The 25,502-nt window shown below is 38.9% G+C and overlaps 1 protein-coding gene across 1 annotated transcript; it reads left to right on the plus strand.

The window, feature by feature from the left end:
* On the plus strand, positions 1 to 25,208 carry VBP1 (VHL binding protein 1). The gene is made up of 6 exons (XM_054472002.2): positions 1 to 297; positions 3,921 to 4,045; positions 10,574 to 10,640; positions 11,725 to 11,823; positions 19,596 to 19,734; positions 24,163 to 25,208. The coding sequence occupies exons 1-6, from the start codon at positions 103 to 105 to the stop codon at positions 24,231 to 24,233; spliced, it is 696 nt and encodes a 231-aa protein (XP_054327977.1). The 5' UTR covers positions 1 to 102; the 3' UTR covers positions 24,234 to 25,208.
* Positions 25,209 to 25,502: the final 294 nt, after the last annotated feature.

A 25,502-nucleotide genomic window follows, 5' to 3' on the forward strand; every position in this document is an offset into this window, starting at 1 on the left:
ACGCTTGTCACTTACCTGAGCGCAGCCAATCAGCACCTACAGGTTGGGCTACTTTCGGCCAAAGGAGAACGGGGGCTTGTGGCGGACCCTCCCTGCGTACCAATGAATGTGCATGGAGAGGCGGGCCTGCAAGTGCGAACAAGCCAATCACGGAATCCCGGCGGCCGGCGGCCCGGGAGGCAGTCGCGCGCTCGCATCCCCAAGATGGCGGCTGTTAAGGACAGTTGTGGCAAAGGAGAAATGGCCACAGGGAATGGGCGGCGGCTCCACCTGGGGATTCCTGAGGCCGTGTTTGTGGTAAGAGGCACGCTGTTCCCTGGCATCTTGGCTTGAGGCCTTGGACTGCCCCTTTCTTCCCGGCTCCCACCCAGGCCTCGACTGTTGGAAGGAGCTGAGCTAAGTGTTCAGGGAGGGGGCGCTCGGTCTGTTCTCACCCCTCGCACCTGGACAGATTGAGCTCTGCTGGGGTCCCGCCCGGAAGAAACGTAGCTCGAGAAGGCCGTAGAAGAGAACAGGGTGCAGGGCCGGGGCGAGGGGCGAGGGGCGAGGGGCGAGGGGCGGCGGGTGGCAGGGCAGGGCGGCCTGAGGGACCTCTGGGCTGCCGCCGGTTTTCGTCCCCCTGCTGGTTGGAAAAGGGGAGGTGGTGAGGAGCTCTCGACTCAGCATGGATGCTGGAGAGACAGTACAATGAATAGGCAGAACAGCCAGTGCTAAGATGTGAAAACGGGGAATATCATTGTCTGTCTCGGGAATGTTGCCTCGGGAGAAATGGAAGAAGAGACCGATGGGAAAGTAGGATGATAGGTTGGGAGTGTAAAGTCCTTCTGTGTCTTGCTAAGGAATTGAGGTTTTTCCAGTAGGCAACGGGCTGTCATCAGAAGGCCTTTCGTTTTAACTACATCATTCTAATAACTTAGTGGAGAATGAATTGTTGAGAGAGGAGGCTGAACCCTCGTGATGGCACTAGGTCCCAGGTTCGCTAGTGTCCTAGAGGGGATCGGGTCGCTCCACAGGCCGTTCTGGAGGGCGCTGCCTGTTCTGGGTGGCTTTTTAAAAATTTTATTTTATTTATTTAATTTAGAAATAGTAGTTGAAAACTGTTTGACTTATGAGAGAACACATCTGACTGGCCCTCCAGTCCAGGTCATCTGTCTGTCCCCACTTAGCTACTATAAAATCTTCATGGAAGTTTCTCAATCTTTTGGTTTGTACCTTACCTTACCTCTGCCTTTTTTACTAACCACGTCTTATATCCTTCTAAAGACTCATTTATTTATACCACACTTGATATTGTATATTTGCATTTGCTGATTGAATTTCGTAATTGGTTATTATTTTGTGTTTTTATGAGCTGTGTCATTTATTTCTCTACATTGATCTATTATCTAATCATAACAAGGAATAAAATTTGTTGAGTGCCAGGCACTTTCTTAATGATTTTACAAAACTCGAGGTGGTAGCTACTGTTATGCCCGTTTTTTAGATGATAAAACTGAGGTACGGGGCCCTTGAGTAACTTGCCCCAGGCCACACAGGATGTAAGTGAGGTATCCAGGATTTGAACTTGGGCAATCCGTGGAGGTCCAGACCGGCAGCTTACCCCTCATGCTCTGCTACTGGGAGGAGGTGAGGTAGTTCTCATGAATCGCCCCACTTCTCCTGGTCATAGCATAGTGCCTGACACATACTATGAGCTCAAACTAAGTGTCTAATTGAATTTCCATAGTGCCTTAAATGTTACATTCATAGTGCTCAGCTAGAGATGGCGTCAGAAATCTAACTCGGGAGGAGACACTTTATCTGAGGACTTTATAATGTCTTGAAATGCTTTTTCCCTACAATGTCGTGGTTATTTTTTTCTAGACGTTAAAATTTCTACCAACATAATGTAATAAGCAACCCAAATTTTATATAACTGTTTCTGTTTCCAAACAATTAATAAATGAAGTGACATGGTATTGTAGAAAGATTATTGGCTTCTAAATAGACCAGGGTTTGAATCCTGGCTCTGCTTCCCAGTTGCTGCTTAACCTTAAGCATATTATTTTACCACTTTGAGCCTGAGTTTGTTTAACTGAAATAGGGATGACAATACTTAGAGAGTTGTTATAGGAAACAGAGAACATGCTTGCAATATTGCATTGTAGTAGGTGTCGAATAGGTATTAATGTTCATGATGATAGGAAGCAATATACCATAGTGGTTAGAAGTCAGACCCAGTCCATTCCCCAACCCCACTGAGGCAGTAATTTGTTTTCTTTCTCTGCTTGAATTGTGGTTTACCCTTGTCCATTTCATGACCTCTTCATCTTTCCACATCTAGTTCAGATATCATCTCCCTGTAGTTTTCTCTGACCTCTACCCCAAAACAAAATCCCTGGCACTTTGTGTCCTTATGGCACATTATGCTATAGATAGGTGTCACGTACTCTTACAAGCGTTTCACATAAGCTAACTCATTTAATCCCTGGTGACGAAAAGGTACTTGTACAGATGATGAGGAAATTGAGGCAAAGAGAGGTTAAATAACTTCCCTAAGGTCAACTCATCTAATGAGTGGCGAAGCCGGGATTCAAACCAGGCATCTCCTGTCTCTTAACCACAGCCTATGCTGGTGTAGTTAATTCTTGCTAAACTCCAGCACCTAATAACATGTATCATGTGCCAGAAACTTACACTTCTTTCTCTTCCCTGCAGTGACCCTTCTAGGAAGATGGCATCTCTCTTTAACATACAGAACTCAGCCATTATCTCTCAGCCTCACCTTTTCAATTTCCTTTACTGTCTAGTTTGATGGCTTCATAGTTCACTCCCTTGCTGTGTTTCTCTTCCTTTTTCTTCCTTGTTTCAGCTAAGATATTCTCTGGTAGCTAGTAAATACGGATAAGAATAATGATGTGAAAAAAAAAAAAAAAAAAAAATGATGTGAAGATCTTAGAAGCTATAAGATAATTGAAGTTACTTATAATAAAGAACTAGAGTTCTGTAAATTACTAGACGGCTCTTGTAGCATCTCTTTTAAGTTTCATATATTTTCGTCTTGTTTCTGATCCTTATCTAATTAACTAGCTTTTCTTCAAGGATCAGCATGTGGTATAAAAAATATTTTAACATCAGTTTTACTGCTTTTCTTTTGATCAGTTATTACTGTTACAAAAGATTATTCTGTTTGCTTTTTAGGTTTACTTTGTTTCAGTTATTTGATACTGAAGGAAGCATTTGTGGATTGCCTTGGGAACCCAGTAACCATATTTAGTATGATTTCTGTGGTAAAACTTGTTGAATTAAAAATAAGTAATAAAATTGATAATCTTGACATACAACCTGTAAAATCATTTTGTGAATAGGATGCATGAATAGGCAATGTATTTGATTGTTAGTATTTTCATATTTACTACTAGGGATACATGGGAAATGCATAAAGTGGTGGGCAAGGTCATTCTTCCTTTCCTATTTTTGAATAAAAAATGAAGAGGAAAGTGAAAGAATAAATTAGCTATATAATATATATGTACTGTCTGAAATCGTCTCTAACTTTTTATAACTACAGGTTGAGCATCCTAAATCTGAAAATCTGAAATCCAGAATACTCTAAAATCCAAAACTTTTTCAACACCAATATAATGCTCAAAGGAAATGCTCATTGGAGCATTTTGGACTTTGGATTTTTGGATTGGGGATGTTCAACTGGTATAATGTAAATATTCCAAAATCCAAAAAAAAAAAAAAAAATCTAACATCCAAAACAATTCTGGTCCCAAGCATTTTAGATAAGGGTGCTTAACCTGTACTTTTAGTTAAAAACAAACCTTTGGAGAAAAACAAAGCTTTTTTTCTTTTATGTTTTAAAAACAAAGCAGTCAAAAAATCTGAGTGGCATGAATTCTAAAATTTGTAAAGTATTATTTTTGATATTAAAGGAAGATGTAGATTCCTTCATGAAACAGCCTGGGAATGAGACTGCAGATACAGTATTAAAGAAGCTGGATGAACAGTACCAGAAGTATAAGTTTATGGAACTCAACCTTGCTCAAAAGAAAAGAAGGTAAGTGTAAAAATTTCTAAGTTTTGAAAATCTTATATGGCTTGAACTTTTAAAAAATTGAGATATAATTTACATATAATAAAATATTCAGATTTCAAGTTTTCAGTCCTCCAAGGTGGCTGAACCATATGAAATTCCCACCAGCAATGTACAAGAGTTCCAGTTGTTCCATATCCTTGCCAACACTTGGTATTGCTAGTCTAAATGTGGTTTTGAAAACATAATAGAATGGTTGTTAAAGACTGTATTCCAAAGCTTTCAAAATCATAATGTCTTATATGTCTAGTTCATCCTTCTAATTTTGCCAGTGAGATTAGAGACCCACAGAGTCTGGGCATAAGACTTAATTAGTTATGAAATCCCAAGATTTCGTAACTAATAGGCATAGGAAAAACGGTATCCTTACTCTCAACTCTTTATTTCCCTACATTATTTTATATAGCTTATAAAGTCAATTCACTGTAATAAATATTTATAGATCTCTGTTTTGTGTATGTGCCAGCATTCTTCTGTAAGATAAGTATTTATGGAATGCCAGCTAGATACCACATACTGTTTTGGGTGAAATAACATCCAGTATCTGCTTTCAGCAAGGACACAGGACTGGGCATGGTGGCTCAAACCTGTAATTCCAGCACTTTGGGAGGCTGAGGTGGGAGGATCACTTCAGTCCAGGAGTTCAAGACTAGCCTGGGCAACATAGGGAGACCCCGTCTCTACAAATAATTAAAAAATAATTAGGCCGGGCCCGGTGGCTCGCATCTGTAATCCCAGCACTTTGGGAGGCTGAGGTGGGCGGATTGCCTGAGCTCAGGAGTTTGAAACCACCCCGGGCAACATGGTGAAACCCCGTCTCTACTAAAATACAAATAAATTAGCCAGACGTGGCGACACGCGCTTGTAATCCCAGCTACTCGGGAGGCTGAGTCGGGAGAATTGCTTGAGCCCGGGAGGTGGAGGTTGTAGTGAGCCGAGATTGTGCCACTGCACTCCAGCCTGGGCGACAGAGTGAGACTCCATCTCAAAAATAATAATAGTAATAATTAGCTGAGTATGGTGGCATGGACCTGTGGTTACAGCTACTCTAGAGGCTGAGGTGGGAGGATCGCCTGAACCCAGGACGTTGAGGCTGCAGTGAGATGTGATCATGCCCCTGCACTCCAGCCTCGGCAAAAGTGCGAGACCCAGTCTAAAAAGCAAACAAACCACACAAAAAACCAGGGACACAGTTTGGGGGAAATTATAGGTATATAAATAAAATTAGCACACAAAGTAGAACAGTAGAGGTACAGGGGGATGGTAACTCATTACTTTGTACCAAAGCACCTCATTAACCTGGAGGGGCCAAGGAGGTTCAGAGGAAGCTTCTAAGAGGAACAGATAGCTGTGTAGAATTTCAAAGATTAGTTGTGAGTTTGGAGGCAGACTAAAGTGAGGAAGGGGTAGTCTGGGCATAAGGCACCATTTATGCAAAGGTACAGAAGTTTGTAGATATATTTTCTCATTTGATTTTGGTGACAGTTGTACAGAGTTGAATTATGTACTGAGTATTAGATGAGATGAAAAGTCATTGACATGGAAAGATGGAGAGTGTTAATGGACAGAAGCAAGATAGAAAACATTAAGAACAGTGTGCTCTCATTTTGGAAAAAAATGTATATATGCACAGGAATATCTGGAGAAATCCACACTAAAGGCATATTAACAGTGGTAATCTCTGGGTAGTTAGAATATGGCATTTTTCTTGTTTTTGCTTATCTGTTTTCTTAATTTTTTACAATGTACATGTACTGCTTTTGTGATAGTAAAAGTTTATTTGAAAAAGAAAAATAAAGCCATTGGATTTGAGATCACCTACAGGGAGGTTACAGATAGAGAAGAAAATGTGCCTTGGGGCGGGGTGCAGTGGTTCATGCCTGTAATCCCAGCACTTTGGGAGGCCGAGGTGGGCGGATCGCTTGAGCCCAGGAGTTCAAGACCAGTGTGGGCAACGTGGCAAAACCCTATATCTACAAAAATCAGCTAGGTATGGTGGTTCATGCCTGTAGTTCCAGCTACTAGGGAAGCTGAGGTGAGAGTATTGCTTAAGCCAGAGAGGTTGAGGCTGCGGTCAGCTGTGAGTGTGCTACTGCACTCCAGCCTGGGCAACAGAGTGATGATACCCTGTCTCAAGAAAGAAAAAAAAAAAAGGAAGAGAAAATGGGCCTCAGGACCAAGTCCTGGGAGAGGGGAAATTTGTGTATCAAACTTACATTGCTCTTCTAACTAGTAAATTAATGATAGACAAAAACAAAAAAAAAGAAAAAAGTTATATTGCTAACTCTACAACTGTGGTATATAGCAGGATACTCACTCTAGCTTAACATATGGTCCAGGCCTAAATGTGGGGAGAAGGGGTAAAAATTCGAAGCACTTAGGAAACATCAGTGAACGTTGGTGTTCTGGATGAGAACAGTGTTTGTGTAGTGTTTTAAAAGAGAATGGTAGAGTTGGAGATAGTGAGTTAGGAAAATTTTCTTAAGTTTTACCTATTTTAATAGTGGGTTGGTCATTTTTTTGAGACAGGCTTTCTCTCTGTTGCCCAGGCCAGAGTGCAGTGGTGTGATCACAGCTCACTGCAGCCTTGACCTCCTGAGTTCAAGCAGTTCTTCTACCTCAGCCTCCCAAGTAGTTGGAGGGCTACTTTTCTCTTTTTATTTTTCTGGAATTTCTCTCACCCCTATGATGTCAGCTATGCAACAGAACTATTTTTGTGTCATGATCTAGTTGTTTTGCAGCAGATGGCTCTATGTAGTTTAGATGCTAGCCTTTTTCTTTATATATGTTGTAAATCTTGCAGCCTGTCATTTAACTTTACCTTCAAGCTGTGTAAAAGTTCCTTAGTATTTCATGTGTTAATCTCTTTTTCGACACTTGAATCTGAGATCTTTTATCTTTCTTTAATTGGAAATTTTGTGATTATCACTTTTTCTTTTTTTATCATCTGTTAATTTTTTTTCCTCTTTCTTTCTGGGATTCCTGTTTACAGATGTTGACACTTCTAATTCTGCCTTCCATTTCTTTATATTATTTCCCTTTTTTCTGTCTTTGTCATTTATCTTTTGGCAATTAGATGGATAGCCATGAGTTCTTTGTTTCAGCTGTTACGATTTTTATACCTGGTAGTTCTGGTTGGTTCTTCTTCATATTACCAATATCCTTTCTTTTCTCTTTGTGGTATCTTTAAGTATTTAATGTATAGTTTTATCTTTTGGTATTTGTTAATTTTGTTTCATATGGTAGAGGTTGTTGAATTTATTGTCTTTATTTATTATAATGATCAAATTATAATGTCTTTTCCCTGTCAGCTTAGATTCCCTCAGGGATATCAGCTACTTTGGCCAGTAATGTATGTGGAGGTGGGGGTAATTTAAGTCACTCCTGGTGGATAGGGGTGGGAGGAATGCTGCTGGTATCCCAGTCTAAGGGCATAGCCATCAGACACATACTTCTCCCCAACCAGGTAATTCCACCTCTGGGGGATTCTTTCCATTTCTGCTGTCTTCATTATCATCACAGGAGGGAAAGGGCGGGAGAGGTGGGCTGCTGGAGACTAGTACTTGTAATTCTCAGATTCCCAACTTGGCCCTCCCCCTGCCAGTAGCCGATTCTTTCATTTTTCTGCCCTGTAGCAGTGATGAGGTAGGTAATGTGACTCCCTGGGGGCAGTTCAGAGGGAGAAAAGGAACACAGCTAGAACATTTTCTTTTAGTTTTATCCCTCTTTTGAAGGCTTGATTCACTTTCCTTCTAAGCTGCTGTCTCCCCTTTCACAACTTTAGCCCCTCCTAGGACCTGGAGGTTTCCATTGTTGTTACAATAACAATGACCTGGAGCTGGCAGAAGTGCCCTTTGACAGAAGAGTAGATAAAGAAGTTGTGTTTGTTATATTTGTAATGGAGTAGTACACAGCAGTGAAAATGAATGAACAAATCTTAGGATCTTGATTGAGTTTAAAACACAAACCCCAGCTGGGCGCGGTGGCTCAGGCCTGTAATCCCAGCACTTTGGGAGGCAGAGGCGGGCAGATCACCTGAGGTCGGGAGTTCGAGACCAGCCTGATCAACATGGAGAAACCCCATCTCTACTAAAAATACAAAATCAGCCAGGCGTGGTGGCACGTGCTTGTAATCCCAGCTACTCGGGAAGCTGAGGCAGGAGAATCACTTGAACCCAGAAGGCGGAGGTTGTGGTGAGCCGAGATCACGCCATTGCACTCCAGCCTGGGCAACAAGAGCGAAACTCCATCTCAAAAAAATAAAATAATAATAATAAAAAAACAAACCCCAGAAAAATGCATACAGCATGAGACCATTTGAATTAAGGTCAAAAACCACCAATGTTAAAGAATATTTTGTTTAGGGATACACACAAATAGGGTGAAACTAACTGAAAAAGAAAAAACAGGACTGTAAACACACAGTTTAGGCAAGCTACTTTCTCTTTTGTTTTTATTTATTTTTTTGTTTTTGAGATGGAGTCTCGTTCTGGCACCCAAGCTGGAGTGCAGTGGCGCTACCTCGGCTCACTGCAACCTCCACCTCCTGGATTCAAGGGATCCTCCCGCCTCAGCTTCCCAAGTACCTGGGATTACAAGCATGCACCACCATGCCCAGCTAATTTTTTTGTATTTTTTTTAGTGGAGACTGAGTTTCACCATGCTGGCCAGGCTGGTCTCGAACTCCTGGCTTCAGGTGATGCACCTGCTTCGGCCTCCCAAAGTGCTGGGATTACAGGCGTGATTCACTGTGCCCAGCCAAGCTACTTTCTCTTCAGGTGAAGCAGGATAGGGAGGAGTGTATTGCTTGAGCATGTGCAATGTCATTGGTGGTCTGGTTCCTAAGTTAGCTAGGGCTGCATCTGATTGATTCATTAATATGCTTTATAGCATATTACATATAATATTTATATATACAGAATGCATCTTAAAAGTCATTTACATGACTAAAAAATCTTGATCTGAACGTACTCCTTATGTTGTATGTGTATCACATATTTTACAAATGTATAACATCTTTCTGGTGTTTACCTATATGAACATATCATACAAAAATAAGCAAACTTGAGCAATCTATGGCATCCAGATTGAATTGTAGTGAAAAAATGAATGCTAGGTGTTTCTAGATTATTCACCGGACTATATTATCAAATGATGACACTATTTTTTTTTCTTAAGCAGCAGGCTCATTTAACACATTTCTTGCCAGGTCAGTAGCACAGGGTGTAGTAAATTTGCCCTGCCAACCTCCTGCACACATGGAGTGACTTCTTTTATGTGATGCAATAAGTTCATTTTCATTGTTGTATTTAAATTTTGTTTACATTTTGGTCTCTAATAATATTTAGTAAATTTACCTCTTAAGAACCAGAGCTTTGTTTTTATATCCTTAGTCTGTTTTGCTAGAAATTACATTTGACAGAGACCCTAGAACTGTTTTGCATGTATCTCCATGCAAAACACATGCATCTAATTACCATAAAGAGCTAAACCCCAGTGACAAAAAAGGTGTCATTGTTTTCTCTCTTTAATTGATTGAATGTTTTTAGCATACTATGTTTTTCTCTTATGTTCTTGTCAGTGAGGTTGATTGCATTTGGGAGTCACTTACTAGCATTTTGCTAGTAGCTATCATATAACTTATCCATTAAGTCGGATCAGTTGTATCATGTCCATCATTGTTTTTTTAAATTTCTTGTGTTTAAATCAGTGATCCATTTATAATTTTAAGAACGATTGTTACCTCATTTGAAAAGAAGAGCATTTATCAACATAAAAGTTAAGGAAGAAATACCCAAAGCTTAAAAGAATCACTAAATTATACTGTATCATAATGTGGTGTGTTTGGCATTCAGATGATTCTGTACATTTTTCACAGTGTGACAAGTGCACATACTGAGAAGGTGTCACTGTGCTTTGCCTGGCATTTAGCTGACTGTGATGTACATGTGTGTATACCGAATACACACACCAGGAGTAGCTATGTGTATCACTGGATAGGGGATTGGTGTCTTCTATTTTAGAATGTAACTTTTGAATCCATGTTATTTTTAAAATTAATCTATTTAAAATTTCATTCTAATCAAATGCAGAACCTATGAATCACCTCTGTGGAATATAGTCTGCTCTAGAAATGTTAAATAACAATGGGTATTTGACATAATAGAACAGAGCTTTGTCTTCATGGAATAGGCATTCCATAAACATTCGCTAGTATATCTTAAATATTTTTATTAAGTATTTATACTTTAAATATTTTATGAATATTTTACTAAATATATTTTCTTTAGGTAAATATTTCATTAAATATTTTATTTTTATAAATATTTATATCTTAAATATTTTATCTCATATCTAAAAATATCTTAAGTATTTTATATCTATAAATAGTCCTCAAGAACACATTAGTAGAAAATGCAAAGTTGGTAAGACCATGTCCTGTTGTTTATTTTTGCCTGCAAAATACTAAGTTAGTCTTTTTCTTGTTCACAGGCTAAAAGGTCAGATTCCTGAAATTAAACAGACTTTGGAAATTCTAAAATACATGCAGAAGAAAAAAGTAAGTGCATTTTTGTTTGTAAATATGAGCAAACTAGGATATGTCAGTAGAAACTCGTCTTCTTTGACTCTTTGGTCACTGATATTTGATCTGTGCTGTGCAATCCAGTCTGCCTTCTTAAGCACATACACTAATGTTATGATGTGCTTCTGTAGCAAATGTGGCTTTGTGGCCTTCCCCCAAAAGTCAAGTTTAATCTAGGGCCCACACTTGGATTACTTTGCTTATCTTTAGTGCTTGTGAAACTTAAATGCAATTTGAAATTGTTTTAGGTGTACAAAGAAAATGTCTTATTCTGTGCTAGCAGCATCTAGGGTTTTTTCTTTGTTGTTGTCTTTCTCCCTACGAATAAGGAGTTAGTCCAAGATTTATAGAGCTGGAAAGAATCTTAGAGATCATCTGTTTCAGGTTCTCATTTCATAGTTGAGGAAATGGTTATGGAGAGGTTATACTTGACCATTGTCTATGTAGTTAGTTACTGGCAGAACTAAATTTGAGAGTCTTCTAAGTCTTAATCCAGTATTCATTAAATAAAAGCAGGTTGTAAAGATTAAATCTCATAAGCATATTGTATTTAAAAGATTGTGTGTATGCTTATGATTTTGCTTGACTGGTAGAATATTTCTAGTACATTTTAATATGTGGTGAACTTTGTAAGACTTCAGCAACTGATTGATTGGGCATGAAGCACCAATGAAATAATAGGAGAATGGCTAATTCTTATAATAATGCTTTCTCTGTATGTCAGGCATTCGGAGGTGTGTGTGTGTGTGTGTGTATGTGTATACTCAGTGCTTACTACTGACTTCATAGGTGTAGGGACTGTTATAATCCTCATTTTACAGATGAAGAACTTGAGATACAGAAGTTAAGTGAGATGCCAGATCTGTACAGCTAGTGAGTAGCTGAGCCAGAGTCCATACCCAGCCACCTGGGTCTAGCATTCATTTCTTTTTACCACTACACTTAGCCTGCATGATGGTACTGTTTTAAATGTCCTAGGTTCAACTGTGCAATCTCTCCTTTATAACCTTGGTATCAAACTGGCCTGTTTATGGTACTGTCATTTTTTTTTGTTTTGAAGGAGTCCACAAACTCAATGGAGACCAGATTCTTGCTGGCAGATAACCTGTATTGCAAAGCTTCAGTTCCTCCTACCGATAAAGTGTGTCTGTGGTTGGGGGTGAGTAAATTTTAGAGCCACAGCTGATATATTTGTAAACCAGTGTGTTTTCTGTAGCAAACACACTGGTTTCTGTAGCAAACACACTGGTTTTGCTAGTATTTGCTAGTATTTTAGTAGTATTGCTTGAGATGTGTAAAGTGTTCATCTCCTTTTGATTGTGGAAGGGACAAAGGGACAGAGTTCAAGTGGTTCATATTAGAAACTGACTAGAATCAGAAGTGTGATGAAGATTGCAGTAAAAACATACTGAAGTCTCTCCCAATCAAGATAAAACTGATCAAACAAACCCTGCTTCTCTTCCAGTTAATGCTTTATCTCTCTTAAATATAATGGAGGAAGAGCAATAGAAGTAAAATAGAAGGTACTGCTGAACTTTAGATAAATGCTTCTTCCCAGAAGAGTTTAATAATTCTAGAAAGATCCCTCTAAATTTAAGGGGAAAAAGAGCATTGCAAAAAGTTTGAGGTTAGAGTTTAGTTTTTAAAACCATGTATTTCAGTTTTAGATGATTTCATTGAGCTTGTCTGTGATTTACCTATCTTGCTCTTCTCAGTCCTCTGACTATCCAGCTACCTGTCCATGGATCTTGTTACCTCAGGCGAATTCTCATACAAAGTAGCAAGCCGAGTGTACTTCTACCAGCTGTCCTACTGGGAGGATTTCCCCTAGCTGCTGTCCTGTAGGATCACTCTGGAGAGGCACTCTAGATTAGCCCAAGGAGGTTTGCTCAAAGTTTGTACAACATTTATATTTCACTCTACAATCATAATTCCTACACTTAGTTCTGTATTTAAAAGGAAGGATTCAGTATTTATCACTAAGGCTTTTTAAAAAATAACTTTGAAGCATAGCAACTACACCTGAGTGTCTAAGGATTGACTGATTTTCTGTATTCAGTTTTTTTTTGTAGAAATTGCATGACCTTTTGATTCACAAATTCAAGTGTTACTTTATTTCAGGAAAGATAATTTCTGTTGTGTACTTGAATGTGACTTTTGCCCCATTTCTTTTATTATCTTTTGGGAATAATAAATATGCATATGTTCGATCTCCTTTATCTGTTTTCAGTACCTATCATGTTCTCTGTTTTCAGTTATTTGATGTGTTTCATTCTGTGTGATTTCCTCTGGCTGCTTCCCCATGACTTTGTGTTTTCCCTTGTAGTTATTCTGTTTTGTTGCTTTTACTCTGTCTTTCATAACTGTTCTTCTGTTTCTCTTTCTCTTCATTTTCTTTGCCGAGCTCTTCTTCCTCTTTTCATGTTTTTCTTCTTTCATTCCTCTTGAATGTTTAAATCCTCATTTCACCACTCATAGACTGGCACTTCCCACAGTCTTCTCCATCTCAGTAAATGGCAGAATCTTTTGCCTGGTTGCTCAGAACAAAAATCTTTGAGTCTTCTTTGACTCTTCTTTATTTTATATCTCTCAACCAGTCCTTCAGCAAACCCCACTGATTCCTTCTTCTGAATAGATCGAGAAGCCAACTATCTCTCACTTCCTTACTGCTATTACCATGGTCCAGGCCACCTTTGTCTCTTGCCAGGACTGTGGGAATAATGTCTGTATTAGTTTTTAGGGATGCCATAATAAAATTACCACAAACTGGGTGGCTTTAACAACTGAAATGGACTGTCTCACAGTTCTGGAGGCCAGAAGTCTGTGATGAGCCCCAGAATCAGGGTCGATTCCTTCTGAGAGCTGTGAGGGAAAATCTGTTCTAGCCTTCTCTCTTAGCTTTGGTGTTCACGGACAGTCTTTGGCATGTTGATGTGTAGAAGCATCACTGTGATCTCCGCCTTCATCTTCACATGTGTGCATGCATGTGTCCAAATTTCTCTTTTTGAAAGACCCTATCTCCAAATAAAGTCACATTCTGAGCTACTGGGGGTTAGGAGTCCAACTTATTTTTTGTTGGGGAGACAGAATTCAATCCATAATACCTTACTTCCACGTAAGGTCACATTCACTAGTATAAGGGGTTAAAACTTAAATGTATCTTTTTGGGGGACACTCTTTAACCCATAATAATACCCTAATTCACTGTCTTGCTTCTGCCCTTGCTGGAATTCCTAAAGCCTTTCCAGCACAGTGGTCAGATTAATCCTTTGAAATCTCCATCAGGTCATTCCATTATTCTGCCCAAAATCTTTGAATGGTTTCTTATCACATTCCGAGGAAAAGTCCAAGTTCTTTGAGTGGCTGACAAGTTCCTATACATCCTGGTACTCTCTGTTACTTCTCTCTCTCTCTTTTTTTTTTTTTTTTGAGACAGAGTCTCACTCTGTTGCCCAGGCTGGAGTACAGTGTTGTGATCTCAGCTCACTGCAACCTCTGTCTCCTGGGCTCAAGCGATTCTTGTGCCTCAGCTTCCTGAGTAGCTGGGATCACAGGCATGTGCCACCATGCCCAGCTAAATTTTTTGGTAGAGACGGGGTTTTGCATTTTGGCCAGGTTGATCTCGAACTCCTGGCCTCAGGTGATCTGCCCACCTTGGCCTCCCAAAGTGCTGGGATTACAGGTATGAGCCACCGTGTCCAGTCTCTCTGTTCTTCTCTTACTTCCTTGCTTGGCCACACTTGGACTTCTTGCCAGACTTAGAGCATGCTGGGAATGGCCCTGCCTCAGAACCTTTATTCTAGCTCTTTCTTCTGCTTAAGCTGCCAGAGTAATGCTTTTAAAACATGTCAGATCATTCCACTTTTCTGCTCAAGACCCCAGTGGTTTCCCCGTCACCAAGGGTGGAATACAGAGGTGTCCTTTCCACAAGATAGCCCTACTCCCTCTCAGCACTCATTTGTGCTGATTCTTTTGCTCACTCTGCTGTAGCCATGGTGGCCCCCTAACTGTTCCTGGAACCTGCCAGTGTGGCCCCACATTTCTACTTCTGTGTTCTTCACACTCAATCCTTTGAGTTCTCAGTTCCAATTGTTAGCTCCCCCAGGGACCTGCTATGACTTGTCTGTCAGCATTTCTTGGTTTCACTTGTACTGTTTATCTTGTATTGTTTTCCTTCAAAGTACTTAGCACTCCCTGATATGTTATTGATTGGTGTATTTACCAGTTCCCTGACACATAATAAGTGCTCAGTAAAAATTTTTCTTGGGTGAATGACATTTTTTTGGTTTTTCATCAGAGTTCATACATGCTAATGGTTCAAAGAGCAGATAGAAAGCAGCAGGCTACTGCTCCATCCCCAGATGCACCCACTTTTAATCATGTCTGTACATCTGTATGTACCTAAATATTGGGAATTTTGTTAATTGTTTTTACAAAAATGGGATATATATTGTATATTGTTCAGCACAGATGTCTTGGGTATTTGTGAGTAGACACAGAGTTTGCCTCCTTGGTTTTATTGGCTTACTATTCTGTGGTAGGGCTATGTGATAATATTCCCAAGTCAAGGGGTGTTTAGCTTGTTTTAAAATTTCTTGTACAGTGACCGGTGCTGTAGTAAATATTTTTGCACATATAGACTTGTATACAAAGGCATATTTTTATATGCTGCTTTGAAATGGAATTGTGTCCAAGAGTATGCACATTTAGCATGCTGATGGATACTATCAAATTGCTCTCCAGAAAAGACTACCAATTTTCATTTTCTCCAACGGTATATAAAAATACCCTTTTATTAACAGTCTCACCCACATTTTTAGATTTTTGCTAGTTTTATAGGTGAAAATAGTATCATCTTATAGGTTTTTGTATGACAAAATGCTCATTTGTATTTCCTCTTCTGTTTGCCTTCCTGATTATGTTGTTGCTCCATTTTTCTGTTGGATTCTTTTTTTTTTTTTTTGATAGACATTTAGGTCTTCTTTACATATTATGTATTTCGGATGAAGAGTCTTCTCTTAATATTGCAGATACTTTTTCTCATCTGTCACTTGTCTTTTGTGGTACCTCTTAGAAGTTTTAAATTTTAATGTAATCGACTTTATCAGATATTTATAATTGTATCTTAACAATATACTCCTTTCACCAAATCTGCAAACATTTTCTTTTTCCTAATATTTATATACTTAAATTTTTTAGAAAACTTTTTTGTTAAGGATAACATGGAAAGATAAGCAACTCCTCAGGATAATGGGTAAGTGACTTCCAAAAAGAGGGCCTCCCAATGGCCAGTAAACATATGAAAAGTTGTCCCACTTCATTAATAAACAGGGAAATGCAAATTAAAAGCACAATATGATCTCACTGTGTACCCACCGGAATGGTAGGGTGATACTAAGTGATGGTAGGACATGGAATAGTGAGAACACTGATTTACTGTTGGTGAAGGTGTAAATGGACATAGCCACTGGGGAAACTGGCAGTATCTGTTAAAGCAGAACATATGCATTGCCTACGCCATAGCAGTTCCATGCCTGTCTCTATCTCTTTCTGCCTCTTGCTGTATATAAGAAATGTATAAATATTAACTAAAAGAAAGGTATAAGAATGTTCATATAACTCTGTAGTAACCAAAACCTGGAAACAACCCAAATGTTCATCACAGTCGAATGGATGAGTAAATCATGATGTGTTCAGACTGTGGAATACTATACAGTACAGAGGAGGAATGAACTGCTGCTACATGCCAGCACTGCAAGGGTGATTTTCACAAACAAGGTTGAGTGAAAGAAACTGCATGGCAAATTACCACAAACTCAGAGGCTTAAAACAATATCCATTATCTCCTAGCTGTATAGGTCAGAAATCCAGATGGGCTTGGCTGGGTCCTCTGTTCAGGGTCCCACAAAGCCAGAATTAAATTGTCAACACGGCTGTACTCCTTACTAGAAGCTCTGGGGGAGAATTAGATTTCAGCCTTATTCATGTTGTTGGCAAAATCCGGTTCTCTGTGGTTGAGGTCCCTGTTTCCTTGCTGCCTGTCGTCCAGGAGTCAGTCTCAGCTTCTAGAGGCCACCTGCAATCCTTGGCTCATGGTCCTTTCTGTTTTCAAAGCAGTGATATGACTAGTCTTTCTTACACTTTAGATCTTTCAAACTTCTCATTCTGCTGCCAGCCAGAAAAAGTTCTCTGCTCTTAAAGGCTCGTATAACTAGATTAGGCCTACCTAGGCAGTCTGTATATTAAGGTCAGCTCTGACAAATGATGTAAATATCTCATCAGAGTCACAGATTCCAGAGATTAGAATGAGACAGCTGTTATGGGAGCCATAATTCTTGCCTACTATAGAAGTCAGTCACAGAAGAGCACATATACTGTGTCATTCTGTTTATGTAAAGTTGTAATACAGGCAAAACTATGCTCTAAGTCAGGTTAATGGTTACCTTTGGGATGGGGGTGCTGGTGGTAACTGAAAGTGTTCACAAGGAAGCTTTGGGGTGTTGGTGATAACCTGTCCTTGATCTGGATGCTGGTTCCATGAGTGTGTTAAGTTTGTGAAAATACATCAAGCTATATATTTATGATATGGATACTTTTCTATATGTATATAATATTAAATATAAACAGAAAAATCAGAAAACTGCATAAAGCAAAGTGTAAGTGAACGAATCTGTTGTCAGGGTTCAACCAGAGAAATAGAACCAGTAGGATATAGCTAACCTGCATAAACTTGTGTACAAAGGTGCAGGTTAGTATCTGTGTACCTCATGATTTCATACTGTTATCTCCAATTCAAATTCAGGACAACAGAGTTTTCACTTTAGTTGTTCCTCTGTTTTTTTTTTTGTTTGAGATGGAGTCTTGCTCTGTCACCCAGGCTGGAGCGCAGTGACATGATCTTGGGTCACTGCAACTTCCGCCTCCTGGGTTGAAGCGATTCTCCTCCCTCAGCCTCCTGAGTAGCTGGGATTACAGGCATGCGCCACCACGCCCAGCTAATTTTTGTATTTTTAGTAGAGACGGGGTTTCGCCATGTTGGCCAGGCTGGCCTTGAATTCCTGACCTCAAGTGATCCACTCATCTCAGCCTGCCAAGTGCTGGGATTACAGGTGTGAGCCACCACGCCTGGCCCCCCTGTTTCTTCTATATCAAGAATCCTGGTTTTCAGAAATACCAAGGGTGATAGAATTAAGCTAGACAACATTACTATTCACACGCAAAGCATTCTTAGAATAACACCACCCAACACTGTTACCACTGACATTTTTGCATATGTTTTTCCTGTCCTTACCCATTCTTTATAAGATTGTTCCCACATTGTTGGAGCACAGAGCCATTATATACTGTTTGCTCTCTCTCTTTCTCTCTCTCTCGTCTTTCATTTATCCTTGTTCTTCATGTAAATATTGAATGCACATCATAGTCTTTATGTTGATGTCCCCCCAGTCATTTTGATTGTATATTACTCATTCGTCTGATAAGTAGATTGATTGCCTTAAGATTTATGGGAATGATATTCCCTGAGTTATCTCATGTTGCTGACAACTTGTCTGTGGCCTTTGTACTTGAAATTCAGTTTTGCTGGATATAATATCTTAAACTCACATTTTATTTCCTTGAGCATCTTATACAGTGCCCCATTTTCTTTTGTTGTAAAGCATCACTGTCAAAAAGTGTGATGGCAAACTGATTTCTTTCTTTTATGAGTGATGTGTTCTTTTTGCCTGGATGCTCAAAGGACTTTTAGGTCAATTTCCCCCAGGTATACAACGTACCCTTTCGTTTCATTTTGCGTGTCATTTCACCCAGTGTGTGTGCGTGTGTGTGTGTGTGTGTGTGTGTGTGTGTGTGTGTGTAGTATGTGCATGCGTCACATTTCAGAAACATTTTGTTGAAATGAAGGATTTAGAAATTTTTGTGGTCCCCTGCTTTGGTTTTTTTTCTTTGTGGATTCTTGTTATACTTATGTTCAGTCTTTGCTTATGTTGAATATTTTTGTCCTATCTGAATTTTAATACAGTTTTCTAATTATGGATTGGATTATTCAGTCAATAATTATTTATTTGGCATTTACTTTGTGCCAAATACTTTCATGTTGTCTTGTTTAATCCTTACAACAATCCTTTGAGTAATTTTAAAATTGCATTTGTGAGATGAGGAAAGTGGTTTAGGAAATGCCAGTGGTAAGTCAGGTGATAGGGGGAGTTCAAAGCTGTAAAATGTATGACTTCCCAATTCCAGGGTACATGCATCCCTGAATATTGACAGTAACAGTATATCTTCAGAATGACAGACACATTACCTTGTCTTAATCCCTAACATCTGTCAGAAGTAGTAGGAAGGGACAAGTAAAAGCTAGCTGTCTTTTTTACCTGGTCAAATATAGATGATAATAAATGTCTTTGAAAAATTTTAAATTAGTATCATATCTCAAGCTCAGAATTTATTTAAATTGATACAAACAACACTATTTAGTTTCACGATGGAGGTAGTAGAAAGATAGGATTTTGTATCTAAACATACTGGTTTCTTATCCTGATTCTCCCATTTACCCACTAGCTATGCCAGCCAAGGAAACCTGAGCGTTCATTTCTTTAACTGTGAAGAAGATAACTTTGGCCTCAGCAGGGTTGAAGATTAGATGATACAATGTATGTAAATATATTCTTTAACCAAAGGGTCAGCAAACTTTCTGTAAAAGGTCAAATAGTAAATATTTTTGGTTTTGTAGATCACATGGTCTCTGTCTCAACCACTCAGTTTTGTGGTATGAAAGCCTGAGTAGAGAATAGCTGGGCTCCAGTGAAACCTAACTTAAAACAAAAGGCAGCAAGCTGGATTTGACCTGAGGGCTGTAGTTTGCCCACACTTACTCTAACCTATAAAGCTCTGTGTAAATATTGAGTAATTGTCATGACTTTCTCTCTTCAGGCTAATGTAATGCTTGAATATGATATTGATGAAGCTCAGGCATTGTTGGAAAAGAATTTATCGACTGCCACAAAGAATCTTGATTCCCTTGAGGAAGACCTTGACTTTCTTCGAGATCAATTTACTACCACAGAAGTCAGTATCCTTTCTTAAAACAAAAAGCAAGGGAAAAAAGGAGAAAGATTTTTTTAAAAAAACATTCTTTCATGGGCAGAGGGAGAGCATTAGGAAAAATAGCTGATGCATGCTGGGCTTAATACCTAGGTGATGGGTTGATAGGTGCAGCAAACCGCCACAGCACACATTTACCTTTGTAACAAACCTGCACATCCTGCACATGTACCCTAGAACTAAAAAAAAATTAGAATGCAAAAAACCTCCCACATTCTTTCTTACATTGCTTTAGTGGGAAGAATTTCCTTATTAGGCTAACATAAAGGTTATAGATTTTATAAGATAATAAATAAGATATTTGGAACTAGTACTTAAATAAGTTTGTAGATAGATTAGTGATTTTGAAGTGTGATGTGGAAACAGCAGATTCACATAGGTGAATAAGTATTTTTCTTCCAAATATTTTCCGAAGACAACTTTATAACTGGTTAAATAGTTTAATTTCACAAGCATTTGTTAAGGGTCTCCTATGTTCCTGCAACTGTGCTAAGCCATATGGGGCATGAAAATCAATTTTAGAAAAGAGTGGCAGTGCCTTTCTCTGTTAGAACTGTACATGTAAAACAGCTGAATGATAATTCATAGCAAACTATAAGTAAGTTAACATATGCAACACCAAGGCAATTTAAACTTTGGGAAAGATAGATGTAGGCTGGAGTTAGGTCAAAGAAGGCTTTGTTTTTTTTTGTTTTTTTTTTGTTTTTTTTAGGTTTACAGTTTAATGATTTTTTTTTCTTTTATTATTATTATTATTATTATTATTATTATTATTATACTTTAGGTTTTATGGTACATGTGCCCAATGTGCAGGTAAGTTACATATGTATACATGTGCCATGCTGGTGCGCTGCACCCACCAACTCATCATCTAGCATTAGGTATATCTCCCAATGCTATCCCTCCCCCCTCCCCCCAACCCACAACAGTCCCCGAAGTGTGATGTTCCCCTTCCTGTGTCCATGTGTTCTCATTGTTCAATTCCCACCTATGAGTGAGAATATGCGGTGTTTGGTTTTTTGTTCTTGCGATAGTTTACTGAGAATGATGATTTCCAATTTCATCCATGTCCCTACAAAGGATATGAACTCATCATTTTTTATGGCTGCATAGTATTCCATGGTGTATATGTGCCACATTTTCTTAATCCAGTCTATCATTGTTGGACATTTGGGTTGGTTCCAAGTCTTTGCTATTGTGAATAATGCGGCAATAAACATACGTGTGCATGTGTCTTTATAGCAGCATGATTTATAGTCCTTTGGGTATATACCCAGTAATGGGATGGCTGGGTCGAATGGAATTTCTAGTTCTAGATCCCTGAGGAATCGCCACACTGACTTCCACAAGGGTTGAACTAGTTTACAGTCCCACCAACAGTGTAAAAGTGTTCCTATTTCTCCACATCCTCTCCAGCACCTGTTGTTTCCTGACTTTTTAATGATTGCCATTCTAACTGGTGTGAGATGGTATCTCATTGTGGTTTTGATTTGCATTTCTCTGATGGCCAGTGATGATGAGCATTTTTTCATGTGTTTTCTGGCTGCATAAATGTCTTCTTTTGAGAAGTGTCTGTTCATGTCCTTTGCCCACTTTTTGATGGGGTTGTTTGTTTTTTTCTTGTAAATTTGTTGGAGTTCATTGTAGATTCTGGATATTAGCCCTTTGTCAGATGAGTAGGTTGCGAAAATTTTCTCCCATTTTGTAGGTTGCCTGTTCACTCTGATGGTAGTTTCCTTTGCTGTGCAGAAGCTCTTTAGTTTAATTAGATCCCATTTGTCAATTTTGGCTTTTGTTGCCATTGCTTTTGGTGTTTTAGACATGAAGTCCTTGCCCATGCCTATGTCCTGAATGGTATTGCCTAGGTTTTCTTCTAGGGTTTTTAAGGTTTTAGGTCTAACATTTAAGTCTTTAATCCATCTTGAATTGATTTTTGTATAAGGTGTAAGGAAGGGATCCAGTTTCAGCTTTCTACATACGGCTAGCCAGTTTTCCCAGCACCATTTATTAAATAGGGAATCCTTTCCCCATTTCTTGTTTTTCTCAGGTTTGTCAAAGATCAGATGGTTGTAGATATGTGGCATTATTTCTGATGGCTCTGTTCTGTTCCATTGATCTATATCTCTGTTTTGGTACCAGTACCATGCTGTTTTGGTTACTGTAGCCTTGTAGTATAGTTTGAAGTCAGGTAGCGTGATGCCTCCAGCTTTGTTCTTTTGGCTTAGGATTGACTTGGCGATGCGGGCTCTTTTTTGGTTCCATATGAACTTTAAAGTAGTTTTTTCCAATTCTGTGAAGAAAGTCATTGGTAGCTTGATGGGGATGGCATTGAGTCTGTAAATTACCTTGGGAAGGATGGCCATTTTCATGATATTGATTCTTCCTACCCATGAGCATGGAATGTTCTTCCATTTGTTTGTATCCTCTTTTATTTCCTTGAGCAGTGGTTTGTAGTTCTCCTTGAAGAGGTCTTTCACATCCCTTGTAAGTTGGATTCCTAGGTATTTTATTCTCTTTGAAGCAATTGTGAATGGGAGTTCACTCATGATTTGGCTCTCTGTTTGTCTGTTATTGATGTATAAGAATGCTTGTGATTTTTGCACATTGATTTTGTATCCTGAGACTTTGCTGAAGTTGCTTATCAGCTTAAGGAGATTTTGGGCTGAGACAATGGGGTTTTCTAGATATACTATCATGTCATCTTTGTTGAGAAGATAAAAGTTAGGCTGCTTTTTTAAAGGCGGCGTAGGATTTAAAGATCAGCAGAGAGAAGAGGTGGGAGTGGGGTATTCTGGTCAAGGGGGAAGGCAAGCTCTTTGCCTTTCTTCTCTGGCCTGTCTTTTCCTCCTACTTCCTGTCACAGTCACTCAAGACAAAATCACGGGAGTCACCTTTCACACTTCTCTCTTCCTCACTACCAATAATAAATCAATCACCAGATTCACATCAAATTTCCCTCATAAATCTCTGCCCATTACTGTTCTCGTTCTGGGACTCCAAAACCTGCACTCAGTATCTTTTTAGGTTCCTCTCATTCCATCCGTCCTTCCCACTATCTCTAGTATGAATTTACTAGGTCACTCATTTTTATTCCTCTGGTTACAATATTTCAAAGGTTCCTTGTTACTTATAAGATATACATATAGGCACTCTTGTGAAGTGCCCCCAGCTTGTCTCACCTCATGCCACTGACCTCTTCTTGTCTTTCTCCAGTGCATTCCAGGTTCCAGATAACCCCAATCAGTTATTGTACACACTCCCCAATTGTGCCACACCCTTTGCATTTCTACACTTTGTTCCTCCTAACTGGAATGACTTTCCCATATTTACAGGATATGCTCTTTTTTTACCCTTTTACCCTAAATATCTCAGTTCAGACATCAGAGCATTCCTGAACATTTTCTGATCCTCAGAGTGTTTCTTGTGTGCTTGCTTAACACATACTGCTTAGTTTTACCTTGCCATACCGTGAGCTCTTCAAATGTAGGAGCTGCACTTTCTCTTCTTTTCCAGTGTGCAGCATGTGGCAGTTGTTTATGGTTGGCTGAGGGAAGGCAGGCCTGTTGGGGCCTAGTGCAGTGATCATCATCATCTGACGGGTAGTGTGGAAACTTCATCCAGCTGCGAGATGACGAAGGCCTAGGATGGGTGGTGCTTGTGGAAAGGAAAAGATATTAAACGTGTGAGAAAAAAACAGGATCCAGTGACTTAGATGGGTACAGGAGCCAAAAGTGAGGAAATCCTCTAAGATGAGTCCTACAAGCTTAATTAAATGCCATTTGTTATTGCTAGTACTGCAAAAGGTAGGAAAGGAAGGTGTGCAGACAAGTGAGGGAGCTAGGGTGGACAGTCTCTGTTACATTGACTATTCTACTGGAGTCTAAGCTCCACGAGGAAAAGGACTTCACCTGTCTTATTCAGGGCTTTGTACAGTGCCTAGTCAGAAACACAGTAGATGCTTAATAAACTCGTTAAGCCAAAGGGAGGGTAAGAGATAAAATTATTGATAACTGTAATAATATAAATATTACCTGGCAGGATATGGGTTGAGTGATCTTTCAGATTTCTTGGATGAGGGACTCTCTTTAAAACTATCGAGAATGTCTAGTACATATTTGTTAAATATATCATAGTTGACTAGTTGACAGTTGACTAATACCATAGTAAACAATGGGTTAACAATTGATTTGAGTCCTTAGTTTTGATAGAGTTTAATTATAGTATTTTCCTAGCAATTGACATTATAGCAGGATGTCTTACAATACTATTTGTTACCAGTATTTGTATATGTTTCATTTCTGTGTCTTTGATTCATTGTGTGAGTGGAGTGAATACTTAGTCATTGCATGCATTATCTTTAGAATTGCATTTGCATTTTCTTTGACAATTCTTGCAGATATGGCCAGGGTTTATAATTGGGATGTAAAAAGAAGAAACAAGGATGACTCTACCAAGAACAAAGCATAATGCTGGCAATTAAAAATGTGGTTCAGTTTTCCAAACATGTTATCTTAAATACCCTTTTATCCTTACAGGTTGACATAACTTTGAATGTTTTAACAGCAAGAATTTTAAGAAAAGACAAACACCATTTTATTTATTTATGAAAACAAAATTAGTTTCAAATATTTTTGACATTGTGATTTTTTTTTTCACATTTCTCAGCAAAGCTAATGGTATTTTAATCATTATTTTCGCCTGTCATAAGAAAACTCTTAGCTGAAATGGCCGAAAACTGTGAGACATGCTATGGAAACTGAATGCCGGACGCTAGCACAGTTTACTTTTTCCCTTTCTAATTGGCTGATGTTACTCTCACTTGATGTGGTTAAACCATTTTAGAGGTAGAGAAGACAGATGGTTTGAATATTTGTAAACTTGTTTTTCTTTGGTATATTTAGGACTTAGTGGTCCTCTGTTGCTATTGTCTTCTACAAGTGGGGTTTCATGACTTACTGCTTAACAAATAACTAACTACTATGATATTCTGGACATTTTAGGAAATGGTAATTTGCCTTGCTACACATTAAGAGGGCTATTAAGACAACATTTTTTCTAACCTCAGATAAGTGCAGTGTCTTTGCAATGCCAACATAAGGGAGATCTTGGCCAACGTGAAATAAAATTACTCATTCAAAACTCTGCCTAAGGTGATTTTGTAGTTCTTAACAGTTCTCCAGAGCATTTTGAACAGGAGTATTAAGATAAATGTAAATCTGCAATGACTGAAAAGAGTTGTGAGCTTTTTTATTCATGATAAAACCTTATAGGAATAGTAAAAAAAATCCCTGTGGAAAGCTACTAGTACATTGACCAGTGCTGGGTGATACAGATTCCGATAAAAACATAAATGTATTAGTTCATCTCCGTGTAGTAAAAAGTATACTTATACAATGTTTTGTACTTGTATTTCATGAAATTAAAACAGTGATGCTAAAACTATGGCAGAGTACTTTTTTCATGTTACTCTTTGTCTTACTATGTTTGGGTTGCTATAACAGAATACCACAGAGCGGGGGGCTTATAAGCAGCAGAAATTTATCTCTCCCAGTTCTAGAGGCTGGGAAGTCCAAGATCAAGGTGCTGGCAGATTTGGTGTCTGGTAAGGGCTGTGTCCTGGTTCGTAAACGGCACCTTTTCACTGTGCCCTCACATGGCAGAAGGGGCAAGGAGCTCCTTTGGGCCTCTTTAATATGGCACTATTCTCATCATGAGAGCTCTGCCCTTATGACTTAC

This window comes from Pongo pygmaeus, chromosome X (genome assembly GCF_028885625.2).
Source record: "Pongo pygmaeus isolate AG05252 chromosome X, NHGRI_mPonPyg2-v2.0_pri, whole genome shotgun sequence".
Lineage (NCBI taxonomy): Eukaryota > Metazoa > Chordata > Mammalia > Primates > Hominidae > Pongo > Pongo pygmaeus.